Source organism: Scyliorhinus torazame, chromosome 7 (genome assembly GCF_047496885.1).
Source record: "Scyliorhinus torazame isolate Kashiwa2021f chromosome 7, sScyTor2.1, whole genome shotgun sequence".
Classification (NCBI taxonomy): Eukaryota; Metazoa; Chordata; class Chondrichthyes; order Carcharhiniformes; family Scyliorhinidae; genus Scyliorhinus; species Scyliorhinus torazame.
The window spans coordinates 125,234,608-125,250,162 of NC_092713.1; the positions used below are offsets into that span (position 1 = coordinate 125,234,608).

The 15,555-nt window shown below is 49.1% G+C and overlaps 2 protein-coding genes across 10 annotated transcripts in view; one reads left to right on the forward strand and one right to left on the reverse strand.

Annotated features, from left to right (window-relative positions):
• The window catches only part of LOC140426546 (uncharacterized), a 205,907-nt gene extending 190,839 nt beyond the window's left edge, over positions 1 to 15,068 (forward strand). The window contains exons 3-4 of the mRNA XM_072511459.1: positions 11,460 to 11,834; positions 14,752 to 15,068. Coding sequence (XP_072367560.1) covers positions 11,460 to 11,834; positions 14,752 to 14,758 — 382 coding nt within the window. The 3' untranslated portion in view covers positions 14,759 to 15,068. The remainder of the gene's footprint in view (positions 1 to 11,459; positions 11,835 to 14,751) is intronic.
• nek7 (NIMA-related kinase 7) overlaps positions 1 to 15,555 on the reverse strand; it is a 353,502-nt gene that overhangs the window by 193,955 nt on the left and 143,992 nt on the right. The window lies entirely within an intron of this gene.

Genomic DNA, 15,555 nt, shown 5'->3' on the forward strand with positions numbered 1-15,555 from the left:
GTTGTCCCCCCCCCCCCCCCGCTAGATCTCTTTCTAGCGTGATTGCTCCCCCCATATTACTTCCGTAAGTCAGCTGACTTCAACTGACCCCGGCTTCTCCTGCTCACTCCTCGACCCCCCCGTGTGGGGAACTCCCATCCGCCTTGCGCTTGTCTTCCCGCCTTATTCTTTCTGGCGCGGGAACATCCCTTTACCTGACCCGCTTCTTATGGCGCAGCTCCCTTTCCCCTCCCCCAACTATGTCCCGTCTTTCCCCCCTCACCGGCGCCCACATTTCCCCTATGTCTCCCCCCTTCCCAATTTACTTCTCAATTAATTTCAACCATAACATTAACAATAACATTTCCTGCAGCATCAGTCCCTCAGTTCCGATCCAATTTCTCCTCTTTGATAAAGGTCCATGCTTCCTCCGCCGTCTCGAAATAATAGTGTCTCTCCTGATACGTGACCCATAGTCTTGCCGGCTGCAGCATCCCGAACTTCACCTTCCTTTTATGCAACACCTCTTTGGCTCGGTTGAAGCTCGCCCTCCTTCTCGCCACCTCCGCACTCCAATCCTGGTACACCCGTACCACTACATTCTCCCATCTGCTACTCCGCACCTTTTTAGCCCATCTCAGGACCTCTTCTCTATCCTTAAGGCGGTAAAATCGCACGATTATCGACCCTGGGTGGTTCTCCCGCTTTTGGTCTTCTCGCCGGAATCCGATTTGCCCACTCCACCTCCAAGGGTAGGGGCCTCAGCACCCATCAGTGAGCCCAGCATCGTACTTGCATACGCTCCACAGTCCACTCCTTCCACACCCTCAGGGAGACCCAGTATCCGAAGGTTCTTCCTTCGCGCTCCGTTTTCAAAGGCCTCGATCCTTTCAGTACACTTTTTATGAAGTGCCTCGTGCGTCTGTGTCTTAACCGCCAGGCCCAGGATCTCGTCCTCAATGTCTGTCACCTTCTGCTCCACCACACGGAGCTCTGTCTCCTGGATCTTTAATGTCTCCTTGAGCCCCTCAATTGCCTGTAACATCGGGGTCAGCACCTCCCTCTTCAGCAGCTCCACGCACCGTCTCACAATTTCATCCTGCTCAGGCCCCCATGTCGCCAGCGCTTTCTCCGCCGCCATCTTGTACTTCTCTCCTTCTGACCCTTTGGTCGATGATTCCTCGGGCTGCAGCCGCCGCCGCCGGCTTTTTCCTTCTTCGTTGGGGGGGGGGGGGGGGGGGGGGGGGACGACACTCCCTTCTCACACACCCCACACCGGGTTGCGCGGTCAAAAAATTCCCCGTTGGGGCTCTTAAAAGAGCCCGAAGGTCCGTCGGAGCTGGAGCCGCCGAAACGTGCGGCTAGCAAGGCATCACCGCAACCGGAAGTCCCCCTGCTTCACTCTATCGGCTGTAAGATCAATGCAAAGAAGGCACAAGTCAGGAAGGATAAAGTGCTTTATTTAGGGACAATTATCACCCACGGCAAGAGGAAAGTAGAGCAAAAAAGTATTGATACCATTGTAAAACTGCCCCTGCCCCGTAATGTGAGTGAACTCCGCGCATTTTTAGGCTTAGTGGGGTATTGCAGAAATCAAATTGATGGATTCGCCACTAAAGCCGCCCCACTACAGAACTTTTGAAAAAGAACGCTCCCTGGAAATGGGTTTCACAACACACACAAGCAGTAAACGATTTAAAGCGCATCCTAGCGACAGCGCATGCATGCTTTCCAAGATCCTGACCCGGACTTGCCATAATCCACCGGACTTGCCAGATGCCATAGAAGTAGCAGCCACTGATCAAACCATTTCAGCAGTACTCCTCTGCAGGAACGACATGACCAATTAGGACCCTGTAGAACAAGGTTTTTCTGGTTGTTAGCGACACCTGCTTGCACTCTTTTGGGCGGTCCAGTATTTTGCCTACATTACAGGACTCAACCCAGTCACAATCCTCACCGAACACACCCCGACTCAGCTTCTCTTAGATCGGCGACTTAAGGACGGTTCAGTTAGCCAGGTTCGAGCAGCGTGCTGGACACTACTACTGCAGGACAGGGACATCTCTGTAAAGCACACCAAGGTCCCCACATTTTTTTTTTTAATAAATATTTTATTGAAAATTTTTGGTCAACCAACACAGTACATTGTGCATCCTTTACACAATATTATAACAGCACAAATAACAGTGACCTATTTTATATGAACAAAAAATTGAATAAATATTAAATAACAAAAATGAAAACTAGCCCTAATTGGCAACTGCCTTGTCACAAGTTACACCCCCCCCCGCCCCTCCCCTCCTCCCCCCCCCCCCCCCCCCTCCCCCCCCCCCTCTCCCCCCCCCCCCCCTCCCCGCCCCCCAAATCCTGGGCTGCTGCTGCTGCCTTCTTTTTCCCATTCCATCTATCTATCCGCAAGGTATTCGACGAACGGTTGCCACCGCCTGGTGAACCCTTGAGCCGACCCCCTTAGGACGAACTTAATCCGCTCTAGCTTTATAAACCCCGCCATGTCATTTATCCAGGTCTCCACCCCCGGGGGCTTGGCTTCTTTCCACATTAGCAATATCCTGCGCCGGGCTACTAGGGACGCAAAGGCCAAAACATCGGCCTCTCTCGCCTCCTGCACTCCCGGCTCTTGTGCAACCCCAAATATAGCCAACCCCCAGCTTGGTTCGACCCGGACCCCCACTACTTTTGAAAGCACCTTTGTCACCCCCATCCAAAACCCCCGTAGTGCCGGGCATGACCAAAACATATGGGTATGATTCGCTGGGCTTCTCGAGCACCTCGCACACCTATCCTCCACCCCAAAAAATTTACTGAGCCGCGCTCCAGTCATATGCGCCCTGTGTAATACCTTAAACTGAATCAGGCTTAGCCTGGCACACGAGGACGACGAGTTTACCCTACTTAGGGCATCTGCCCACAGCCCCTCCTCGATCTCCTCCCCCAGCTCTTCTTCCCATTTCCCTTTTAGTTCATCTACCATAGTCTCCCCTTCGTCCCTCATTTCCCTATATATATCTGACACCTTACCATCCCCCACCCACGTCTTTGAGATCACTCTGTCCTGCACCTCTTGTGTCGGGAGCTGCGGAAATTCCCTCACCTGTTGCCTCGCAAAAGCCCTCAGTTGCATATACCTGAATGCATTCCCTTGGGGCAACCCATATTTCTCGGTCAGCGCTCCCAGACTCGCGAACTTCCCATCCACAAATAGATCTTTCAGTTGCGTTATTCCTGCTCTTTGCCACATTCCATATCCCCCATCCATTCACCCCGGGGCAAACCTATGGTTGTTTCTTATCGGGGACCCCCCCAAGGCTCCAGTCTTTCCCCTATGCCGTCTCCACTGTCCCCAAATCTTCAGTGTAGCTACCACCACCGGGCTTGTGGTGTAGTTCCTCGGTGAGAACGGCAATGGGGCTGTCACCATAGCCTGCAGGCTAGTCCCCCTACAGGACGCCCTCTCTAATCTCTTCCACGCCGCTCCCTCCTCCTCTCCCATCCACTTACTCACCATTGAAATATTAGCGGCCCAATAGTACTCACTTAGGCTCGGTAGTGCCAGCCCCCCCCCCCCCTATCCCTGCTACGCTGTAAGAATCCCTTCCTCACTCTCGGGGTCTTCCCGGCCCAAACAAAACCCATGATGCTCTTTTCAATCCTTTTAAAAAAAGCCTTCGTGATCACCACCGGGAGGCACTGAAACACAAAGAGGAATCTCGGGAGGACCACCATCTTAACCGCCTGCACCCTCCCTGCCATTGACAGGGCTACCATATCCCATCTCTTGAAATCTTCCTCCTTCTGTTCCACCAACCGCGTTAAATTTAACCTGTGCAATGTGCCCCAATTCTTAGCTATCTGGATCCCCAGATAACAAAAGTCTCTTGTTATCTTCCTCAACGGTAGGTCCTCTATTTCTCTACTCTGCTCCCCTGGATGCACCACAAACAACTCACTCTTCCCCATGTTCAATTTATACCCTGAAAAATCCCCAAACTCCCCAAGTATCCGCATTATTTCTGGCATCCCCTCCGCCGGATCCGCCACATATAGTAGCAAATCGTCCGCATACAAAGATACCCGGTGTTCTTCTCCTCCCCTAAGTACTCCCCTCCACTTCTTGGAACCCCTCAACGCTATCGCCAGGGGCTCAATCGCCAGTGCAAACAATAATGGGGACAGAGGGCATCACTGCCTTGTCCCTCTATGGAGCCGAAAATATGCCGATCCCCGTCCATTCGTGACCACGCTCGCCACTGGGGCCCTATACAATAGCTGCACCCATCTAACATACCCCTCTCCAAAACCAAATCTCCTCAACACCTCCCACAAATAATCCCATTCCACTCTATCAAATGCTTTCTCGGCATCCATCACCACTACTATCTCTGTTTCTCCCTCTGGTGGGGCCATCATCATTACCCCTAACAACCTCCGTATATTCGTGTTCAGCTGTCTCCCCTTCACAAACCCAGTTTGGTCCTCGTGGACCACCCCCGGGACACATTCCTCTATTCTCATTGCCATTACCTTGGCCAGGACCTTGGCATCCACATTTCGGAGGGAAATTGGTCTGTAGGACCCGCATTGTAGCGGGTCCTTTTCCTTCTTTAAAAGAAGCGATATCGTTGCTTCAGACATAGTCGGGGGCAGTTGTCCCCTTTCCTTTGCCTCATTAAAGGTCCTCGTCAGTACCGGGGCGAGCAAGTCCAAATATTTTCTATAGAATTCGACTGGAAATCCGTCCGGTCCCGGGCCCTTTCCCGTCTGCATGCTCCTAATTCCTTTCACCACTTCTTCTACCTCGATCTGTGCTCCCAGTCCCACCCTTTCCTGCTCTTTCACCTTGGGAATTTCCAGCCGATCTAAAAAGTCCATCATTCTCTCCCTCCCATCCGGGGGTTGAGCTTCATATAATTTTTTATAAAATGTCTTGAACACTTCATTCACTCTCTCCGCTCCCCGCTCCATCTCTCCTTCCTCGTCCCTCACTCCCCCTATTTCCCTCGCTGCTCCCCTTTTCCTCAATTGGTGTGCCAGCAACCTGCTCGCCTTCTCCCCATATTCATACTGTACACCCTGTGCCTTCCTCCATTGTGTCTCTGCAGTGCCTGTAGTCAGCAAGTCAAATTCCATATGCAGCCTTTGCCTTTCCCTGTACAATCCCTCCTCCGGTGCTTCCGCATATTGTCTGTCCACCCTCAAAAGTTCTTGCAGCAACCGCTCCCGTTCCTTACTCTCCTGCTTCCCTTTATGTGCCCTTATTGATATCAGCTCCCCCCTAACCACCGCCTTCAACGCCTCCCAGACCACTCCCACCTGGACCTCCCCATTGTCATTGAGTTCCAAGTACTTTTCAATACACCCCCTCACCCTTAGACACACCCCCTCATCCGCCATTAGTCCCATGTCCATTCTCCAGGGTGGGCGCCCTCCTGTTTCCTCCCCTATCTCCAAGTCCACCCAGTGTGGGGCGTGATCCGAAATGGCTATAGCCGTATACTCCGTTCCCCTCACCTTCGGGATCAATGCCCTACCCAGCACAAAAAAGTCTATGCGCGAGTAGACTTTATGGACATAGGAGAAAAACGAGAACTCCTTACTCCTAGGTCAACTAAATCTCCACGGGTCTACACCTCCCATCTGCTCCATAAAATCTTTAAGCACCTTGGCTGCTGCCGGCCTCCTTCCAGTCCTGGACTTCGACCTATCCAGCCCTGGTTCCAACACCGTGTTAAAGTCTCCCCCCATTATCAGCTTTCCCTTCTCTAGGTCCGGAATGCGTCCTAGCATCCGCCTCATAAAATTGGCATCATCCCAGTTCGGGGCATACACGTTTACCAAAACCACCGTCTCTCCCTGTAGTTTGCCACTCACCATCACGTATCTGCCCCCGTTATCCGCCACTATAGTCTTTGCCTCGAACATTACCCGCTTCCCCACTAATATAGCCACCCCCCTGTTTTTCGCATCTAGCCCCGAATGGAACACCTGCCCCACCCATCCTTTGCGCAGCCTAACCTGGTCTATCAGTTTCAGGTGCGTTTCCTGTAACATAACCACATCTGCTTTAAGTTTCTTAAGGTGTGTGAGTACCCGTGCCCTCTTTATCGGCCCGTTCAACCCTCTCACGTTCCACGTGATCAGCCGAGTTGGGGGGCTTCCCACCCCCCCCCCCTTGCCGATTAGCCATCATCTTTTTCCAGCTTCTCACCCAGTTCCCACACAGCTGTATCTCCCCCAGGCGGTGCCCCCCCGCCCATCCTCTCCCGTACCCGCTCCCCCCTTTCCCCAGCAGCAGCAACCCAGTAATTCCCCCCTCCCACCCAGTTTTTCTTCCACAATAAAAGTCCACGCTTCATCCGCCGTCTCAAAGTAGTGGTGCCTCCCTCGATATGTGACCCACAGTCTTGCCGGTTGCAGCATTCCAAATTTTATCTTCTTTTTATGAAGCACCGCCTTGGCCCGATTAAAGCTCGCCCTCCTTCTCGCCACCTCCGCACTCCAGTCTTGATAAACGCGGATCACCGCGTTCTCCCATTTACTACTCCGAGTTTTCTTCGCCCATCTAAGGACCATTTCTCTATCCTTAAAACGGAGGAATCTCACCACTATGGCTCTGGGAGTTTCTCCTGCTCTCGGTCCTCGCGCCATAACCCGGTATGCTCCCTCCACCTCCAACGGACCCGCCGGGGCCTCCGCTCCCATTAACGAGTGCAGCATCGTGCTCACATATGCCCCGACGTCCGCACCCTCCACACCTTCAGGAAGACCAAGAATCCTCAGGTTGTTCCTCCTTGCGTTGTTTTTCAGTGCCTCCAACCTTTCCACACATCGTTTCTGATGTGCCTCCTGCATCTCCGTCTTCACCACCAGGCCCTGTATATCGTCCTCATTCTCGGCTGCCTTCGCCTTCACGACCCGAAGCTCCCGCTCCTGGGTCTTTTGTTCCTCCTTTAGCCCTTCGATCGCCTGTAGTATCGGGGCCAACAGTTCTTTCTTCATTTCCTTTTTTATCTCTTCCACGCAGCATTTCAAGAACTCTTGTTGTTCAGGGCCCCATGTGAAACTGCCACCTTCCGACGCCATCTTGGTTTTTGCTTGCCTTCCTTGCCGCTGTTCCAAAGGATCCGCTGCAATCCGGCCACTTTCCTCTCCTTTTTCCATCCGTGTCCAGGGGGAATTCCCTTCTGGTTTACCGCACGGTGTTTTTAGCCGTTAAAATTGCCGTTGGGGCTCCTATCAAGAGCCCAAAAGTCCGTTCCACCGGGAGCTGCCGAAACGTGCGACTTAGCTGGTCATCGCCGCACCCGGAAGTCAGGTCCCCACATTTTTAGCAGATAACTTACATTACGGAGGAACCACAGATAATTACAGGCAAACAACACACAAGACCCTTTATTCCCAGGGCACTACAGCCACAAGCAGGCAGCAAGATAACAGGTCCCCAACAATCAAGGGCCACATTCAAAATTTATGTAGATAGCTCCTCCACTAGAGAGGATGGGAATAGGATAACTGAGTGTGGTTTTTATATGGAAGATTCACAGGGACACCCACTAGAAGAAGTAGCCCTCAAACTTCTAGGACACCTGGGAGCCCAGGCTGCCGAACTTGCAGCCATAGCTTATGTGGTTGCCTACCTAGGATCTTACCCAATGCCTGCTGACATGCAAACATACATGCTGTCTGAGTGTAACAGTCTAATCGAATTCCTCCCTCTATGGGAAGCTCGTGGTTTTGTGTCTGCCAACGGAAAACTCCTACCCTCAGCCCCCTTACTTAAGCATATCATTAAAGAAGCCACCAGCCGCACATACGACATAATTAAAGTTAAAAGTCACCACCACAGCTTCCCACCCGGCAACTGCAAGGCCAACGCCTTAGCTAAAGCTGGAGCCCGGCAGCTACCCGAAGGTGAACCAATGAATGCAGTTCATGTGTCCCAAACGAACATTGCAGATCTAGCCCAAGCACAAAACGCGGATGAGTCCCTCAAGCAGGTTTTGACTGGTACCTACCCGGTCCCTTATGATAAGTGGAAGGGCAAACTCAATATCCAGGATGGTTTCATCCTAAAGGAAGGGAATTATGCAGTCCCCACCCAGTATCAGAATCAGTTCATATACCAGTTCCGTGACGGACACGGACACCAGGGAATAGACACTACCAGAGCCCATTTGAAAACTTTGTGCTGGTGGCCTGAATTAAAGACGATGTAACCCATTACATAGACAACTGCCTCATATGCGCTCAAAAAAACCCTGACCGGTATGCCAGGAAGGGAGAGTTAAGACACACCAGTCCTGTAGAAGGCCCTGGACAAATCTCCAGGTGGATTACATTGGTCCGCTCCCACCCTGTAGAAATAGTTTTAAATACATTCTGGTCATCCTTGAGACAGTCACTAAATAGGTCAAAGCCTTTCCCACTCGCACCAACATAGCAAAAGCCACTGCTAAGATCCTGACCCATCAAATATTCACACGCTGGGGTCTTCCCCGCAGCATAGAATCAGATCAAAGGACCCACTTCACCGGCAGGGTAATGCAGAATGTAATGGCTATGTTTGGGATCAAGCAGAATTTCCACACAGCATACCATCCCCAGTCCAGCAGCATGGTGGAGCGCATGAGCCGCACTTTAAAATCTATCATCAGAAAGACAGTGCAGCCAAACAATACTACTTGGGACACAGTACTTCCCTTTGCCCCAATGAGTATTAGAAACAATGTTTCCAGCTCCACCGGCTTTACCTCTCACACACATATGACCGGCAGGCCCACGAAAGGGGTAGAATATTTATTATGGCTCAACTCCACTATGACAGCCCTCACTCATGAAAAAGCAGTGCAGCAGATTACAGAAAACATTAAAGCTACCCAACTGGCTGCTGCTATCCGACTGCGCGCTAGAAAGAAGCAGAGTAAGGCCTACTTTGACAAAAGGGTACACCAAGTAGAATATACAGTCAGGCAGCAAGTTATGATCGCTCTGTCCAACCCAAGCACCTTCCTATCCCTAAATTTGCTGCTCCCTACAACATTTCGGATAAAGTAAGCCCCTCTGTTTATAAGATAGTATACCTAAACGGCAAGACTGGCTGGTTCCACATAAATCAGCTCAAAGCTTACGGAGCCCAATGTAGCCACGCCCACCACGTCACCTTGGCAATAGGAGACAACGATGCCCCACCCATTGCCCAATCATGCCTCCAGCATGATGACACCCCATTCTTTGCCCCACTCACACCTTCTGGCACCACACTTGAATTTGATCCAGAGGACTTACTGGACTTTAGGGAACCTGGCGACCCACTTGATACAGTGGACCTGCTTGATCTTTCTGAAGATAGCGACTTACTTGATCGAGATACACTGACTGACTGGTGCACCCTACCAACTCTCCCTCATTCCCCTTGTTGCTCTCTTCGGTGTTGTCTCTTATTTTGGCTCTGTTTAATTACGTTTGCTCAAGAGTCGCCAGGATTCTTTCGACACCGCCACAAGGTTCAGAACCGAATACGGATCACAGACTCGATACACCAGTTAGTAAGTTCAAAAGCAATGCTCATTTATTTACACACAGTCAAATCTACTCATGCATAAACTCTACAAACTAAACTATCACTATTACTAAAGCCAAACTTAGCTTCGGGTGCCCACTCAGTCAGAGGAACAATGGCCGTTGCTCGGTTCTGAGGCTGCTGGGTTGAGCTGTTGACAGGATAGCAACTAGGAGCGTCTATCTCGTAGCATGCGTTGACTTGGAACTTACTTGGTCTGATGCAGCAACTCGGCAGGTCTCTCTTCGCTGAGAGCCAAGACCAAAGAGGAAAGAGTCTCTCTTGGGGAATACCTTTTATACCTAAAAGGGCTTTTTGCGCTTTTGGGCAGGCCTTGAACTTGGCCTCAATTAATTGGGCCTTTCACAATCATTCGTATCGATCTTCCTCCAAAAGAGGGGTGGGTTCCCTGGTTGCTGGGCGTGTCCTAGGTGGCCGTTGGTTTGCTTTGTTTGAGTCTCCTCTGGCGCCAGGGTGTCTGCCTTGATATTGTTTATCTAAATGTTTCCCTTTTGTCCCCGGAGATGGCTCATTAGTATGTAGATGGCTTAGCAGTTTCTGTCCTGTCTGAGAGCTAAGGCTCTAATCAACAGACAGACCTTTTACCTGCTTGTTTCTCAGTATTGTCAAATTTTCATTGCATTATTTGCAAGTGTCCATTTCGTAATCGGGATGTGGCCATCCCAGATGGCTATACCCTAGTAGCATTGCTTCAACCTAGCTGAACCCAGACTGCGACTGCCTTGTACTCCGCCTTCCACACCCGCCTTCTGTGCAGCTCCCCATTTTGGGCACCTTACAAATCCTTCAGGTCAGGTGGGCACCCATCTTTTGTGCAGCTCCCCATTTTGGGCACCTTACAAATCCTTCAGGTCGAATGGACACCCGCCTTCTGTGTAGTTGTCCATACACCAGTTAGTAAGTTCAAAAGCAATGCTCATTTATTGACACACAGTCAAATCTACTCACGCATAAACTCTACAAACTAAACTATCACTATTACTAAAGCCTATACTTAGCTTCGGGTACCCACTCAGTCAGAGGAACAATGGCCGTTGCTCGGTTCTGAGGCTGCTGGGTTGAGCTGTTGACAGGATAGCAACGAGGAGCTAGTCATAACGCCCATGTCATAACTAGGTGGCACCGCACTTAGACACAAATTCTTCCTGTTCTCATCTCGTCGCTCGGATAGTGGAGTAATGGCATTTCCCCCGCCCTACCCAGGGATCCCACCCATTCGTCACCCGCCGCGGACCACATGCACCTCTCTAACCCTCCCCTTTCATACACCATACTGTCTGGAATAGCACCCTGCACACTATATCGACCAGGACAGGTCTTAATCTTCTCTTTAACTCTGTTCCAAACTTTCCGGCTGGTTGTGGGATGAAGAATGTATCTCCATACCCGACCTTCCACTCGAAACCAGTTCTGATTTCACCCCTTCATTTCCAGGCCCCTTCGGGCTGCTCCCACATGCTATTTACACTTAAAACTCCAATTAGTGATCACTGCTGCTATGAAACAAAGGGCTGCCCGAAAATTCGGTCCTTTTTAAGTCGGAACCTCTGTGTCAAAATAAAATCCTCTTGTGCTCCCTGGACGAAACTCTCTAAAACTGGCTGCCCTAAAATCCGGCTGGTTAAGCCAAACCTCAACTAGACATGGTTGTGCTAATGATGGAGATTGGTCGAGGACAGTTTCCGACCACTCTAAGCCACAGCCAATTTCATTTCAATTTCAATCTCTTGTCTCTCTCTTAAATTTATTTGAAACAAAAGGGAGTCACGCATAGTGACGACCAACATAGTTATAAAGGGTATTTAAAATTAAGAGAAAATTAATAAAATACAGATATTAGACACAAGATAATAATAAGACACTATGCTTGATCCCTTAGAACAACCACGGACGACAGACACAGCCACAGGATGAACCCTGAAGTCATCATCATTGGAAAAAAAAGACTCAGACCACAGGACAATATGAACTTTCTGTACCCAGATTATCTATGGTTTGCCCCACCTAGTGCAGCGGAATGTGAGGATGGTACATTATGGATACACCCCAACAGAAGCATCTTATTTGAGTGTAACAATCAACGGGCAATATACAAAAGGCCCAATGGGGTCTCATCAGATTGCTATATTAGCACCACCGAAAAAGTGGATTGGCAGGGATTTTCAAGTGAAGGATGTCCTGAAATTGGATGCTTCGCAAAAAGCCCCGAAAAAGGATTGGGAATTGGGCAAAAATGCCCCGGGACATTCAGAAGGTAACTTTGCCCTGTACAAAATCAAGACAGGACCTAAGCCAGCCCTAAACACCCCATCATCCATTTGTCCTGAAGCCACCCCTGGACCGCGAAACAGATTGGTACTGAAACACACTGGGAAAATCCTGTATAATAACATCCACCATGAATTGGTATCTGTGGTGGTAGACACAACTGGGACTCAACTACCAGAGTGGTGCTCTCCCCAAATAAAATGGCTATAACTCCACTTGACTCGCAGCCTTCAAGGACGAAAGGCAGGGACAGATGAGGAACGGGACAGAGTAAGGAGGGGATTAGTAGATGACATAGTTATAGTAGAAAAAAATAGAGATCTCGACCATTAACTCCCCAAATTCGGCTGATTGGAGTAGTAAATTTAGACTCCTGGCCCGACAGGTCAAACAGACTTCAGATTCAATCCACACACCCAATCACCAGGACGCCCAGGGAGAAGTGAAAGGGAACGCAGCTCACCGCCACAGGGCAACTGCATTAGGAGGACAGACCAAGATCAGAACCCAAATCATAAAGGCAGAAATAGAGGACAAGGACAGACAGCAGAACTGGACCCTTTGCAGCGTGTATGGGCAGCAGATGATTGAACAATTAGATGTGAATTTAGGTCAGGTCCATAGGGTCAGGTTCTATCGTAGATCAACGATGAGCAGACGGAGCACTTATTCACAGAGAAAAGACTCCCAGATGAGGCAATTGACAAAGGTGTGGTTCAATGATGACTGCAGGGGGGCTCCCGTGATAGCTGTAGGGATGATCTTTGAATTTTCCATAACCACAAACGACTTGACTGGACTTAGGGTATTTGAAGTAGAAAACAGAGGGATAATTAATGACGGCATCTGGTTAGAACATGACTGGACCTTACCATACACAGTGGTGAAGGAAGGAAGGTTCATAGACAGCACTCTGAATAAATGTCAGCAAACTGACACAATAATTGCATGCCCCTACCCAGTCTATTTGAACGAGCATGCTGTGTGGCTTCCAAACAAGCATACCTTTAAACTGCACTGTAGAGGTACGCAGCCTGAACACAGACATCACCCGAGTAGCATACAAGGGAGCAGGAGAATATTGCCTGACCACCTCCCTAAAGCAATATCAGTACAGCACAGCACACTGCGACATCACCAATGAGACCTTCTGCATAAAACCTGACTTCCGACCAAGCTGGGCCCCAGACATCTAATTGACATTCACAAAAGGGAAAGGGTGGACATCAATGCCACTGACGAACTCCAGCAAAACCTGGAGGAGTATTATGAAGAACACGACACAGAATATAGACCCCTACCTGAGGAGCTGCACCAAATCAGACAAAAACTGGCTACAGCCCACAGCACATTCACTAAATTGATACAGCAGACACAAGATATTACCCAGCAAATGGTGGGACAACGTCTGGGATTGGAGCCCCAGCCTTCAATATCATCCCTAATGTGCCTCATCTCCCACATGGCTGAAGTCCTCATCCTGCTTGCATTAATATATATTGTCATCCTCACAGTCCAGTTCCGTATGTAGAAAGCCCAAATCACTAGATATTGAGACTTGGGACCTATATTCACAATCCGAGCTCCCTTTCTTGAGGCAAACTAGGCGATGCCCTGGGATTTATACCTCATTGTACCAAGTAGCAAGGTTTACATGCACCTGCTGCTAAATGGGCCATTTGGGCCCTTTGTGTTAAGATTTATGATAAAATATTGTGTAATGTGATGCTGCTGCTTTAAATCTCTGTATTGTAAATAAGTTTGAATGTGTAAGCAAGCAGCATAAGATTATTTTAATTTAATAATAAATTGCATTTGATAATGAATTGCATTTGATAATGGATTGCATTTGATGATGGATTGTATTTGATAATGAATTTAGGTAATATTATGTAATGTATTTTGACTAAAGTAGAGTAGGGCCTTCATTGACCAACAGGTGACTGGGGATGCAGGGCAGGTATTGGTCCGTGTCTGTGATCCACCACGCTTCGCGTTCAGGATCAAGAGGATGGATATGTGACCATCTAAAATGGCCACCCGCAAAGAGTGATGGGAAATGTGGCCAAGCTGGGACACAGACAGGCTGAAGCCTGCAAATATACAAACCGCAGCCCAGACTTTATGCAGAAACTCACACCGGCAAAAGACTATTTGGAGGTTTTCCCGGGACAATGGGCTCCAGGTAGAAACTAGCAACAAGTGGCAAACTCAGCGGCGCCTGCTTTCCTTATTTGGGAGGGCCTACGTGCCTTGTACACTAACGGCCATGGCTGACCCGCCCAGCCATCAAGTGTCCACCCCTAATTGGTCAGGATCGATTAGGGTGAATGAGACCCGATCGATCCATTGGACCTTCAACCCCCAAACCCTCCCGCTGCCTGGGGAAAGCGGGCAGCATAATCAAAGATCCCTCCCACCCGGCTTACTCACTCTTCCAACTTCTTCCATCAGGCAGGAGATACAGAAGTCTGAGAACACACACGAACAGACTCAAAAACAGCTTCTTCCCCACTGTCACTCCTAAATGACCCTCTTATGGACTGACCTCATTAACACTACACCCAGTATGCTTCATCCGATGCCAGTGCTTATGTAGTTACATTGAATTGCCTTATTATGTATTTTCTTTTATTTCCTTTTCATATATTTAATGATCTGTTGAGCTGCTCGCAGAAAAATACTTTTCACTGTACCTCGGTGAGGGCTAAATCGCTGGCTTTGAAAGCAGGCCAGCAGCACGGTTCGATTCCCGTAACAGCCTCCCCGAACAGGCGCCGGAATGTGGCGACTAGGGCTTTTCACAGTAACTTCATTTGAAGCCTACTTGTAACAATAAGCGATTTTCATTTTATTTTCATACACGTGACAATAAACAAATCCAATCCAATCCAATCCAAAAGGGCGTGAAAGATAGGAGGATAAAAGGAACTGCGCGGACCATCACTCGCTCTCTTTCGACTGCAGCACGACAGTTACCAGCACCTGCCAAGTTCAAGGGCCCATGCAACCACCGAAGGACGACAACCGAACACAGACTACCTACAAGAACTACAGCCTCCGCCAGACGACTGAAACCAGATATGAGGCCTTATCTAATCTGGATCTGCTGGTCACCAGGAACTTAAGTCAAGGTCGGTTTAGTGTGCTAGTTATAGTCCAATGTGTATGACGTGTGATTAATTAAGTAAACAGCCTTATGTGTGTGTCAAATAAAGTATTATTGTACTAAACAACTTGTGTGAGCATTTGTCCATCGGATATGGGTTAAACACACTGTGGTTATAAAAGAGCAACATCAGCTTGCACTTCCAACAACTTTGTGGGCAAAAATGTTAAACCCTAAACATGCACCAAGTCTATCAAATGACCTGCTGGGAGATGCCTAATTCCAGCAAAATGTTGGTCTGTATGCATTTTCACATTGGTTTGAAGCATAATACATAAAGGCATAAAGACTTTTCTGAACTCCGCCATTCTACAGTCCTTTGCTCATTAAGTAATGTGGCTCTGTCTCTCGTATTTTCAAACTTGTTCATTACTTACTGTTTAAATATATCAACTGTGACTGTTCTTACTCCATGCCAGGCCTTTAAATACTTTCTGCTGTCAGTGGACTCTGCTTTATGCTTTCCCTCGCCGTCACTACAACTCACTCTGCTTTTGGTTCCCCTTCAGAAATTAGTGTCTCCGTTTGCTTAATTTTT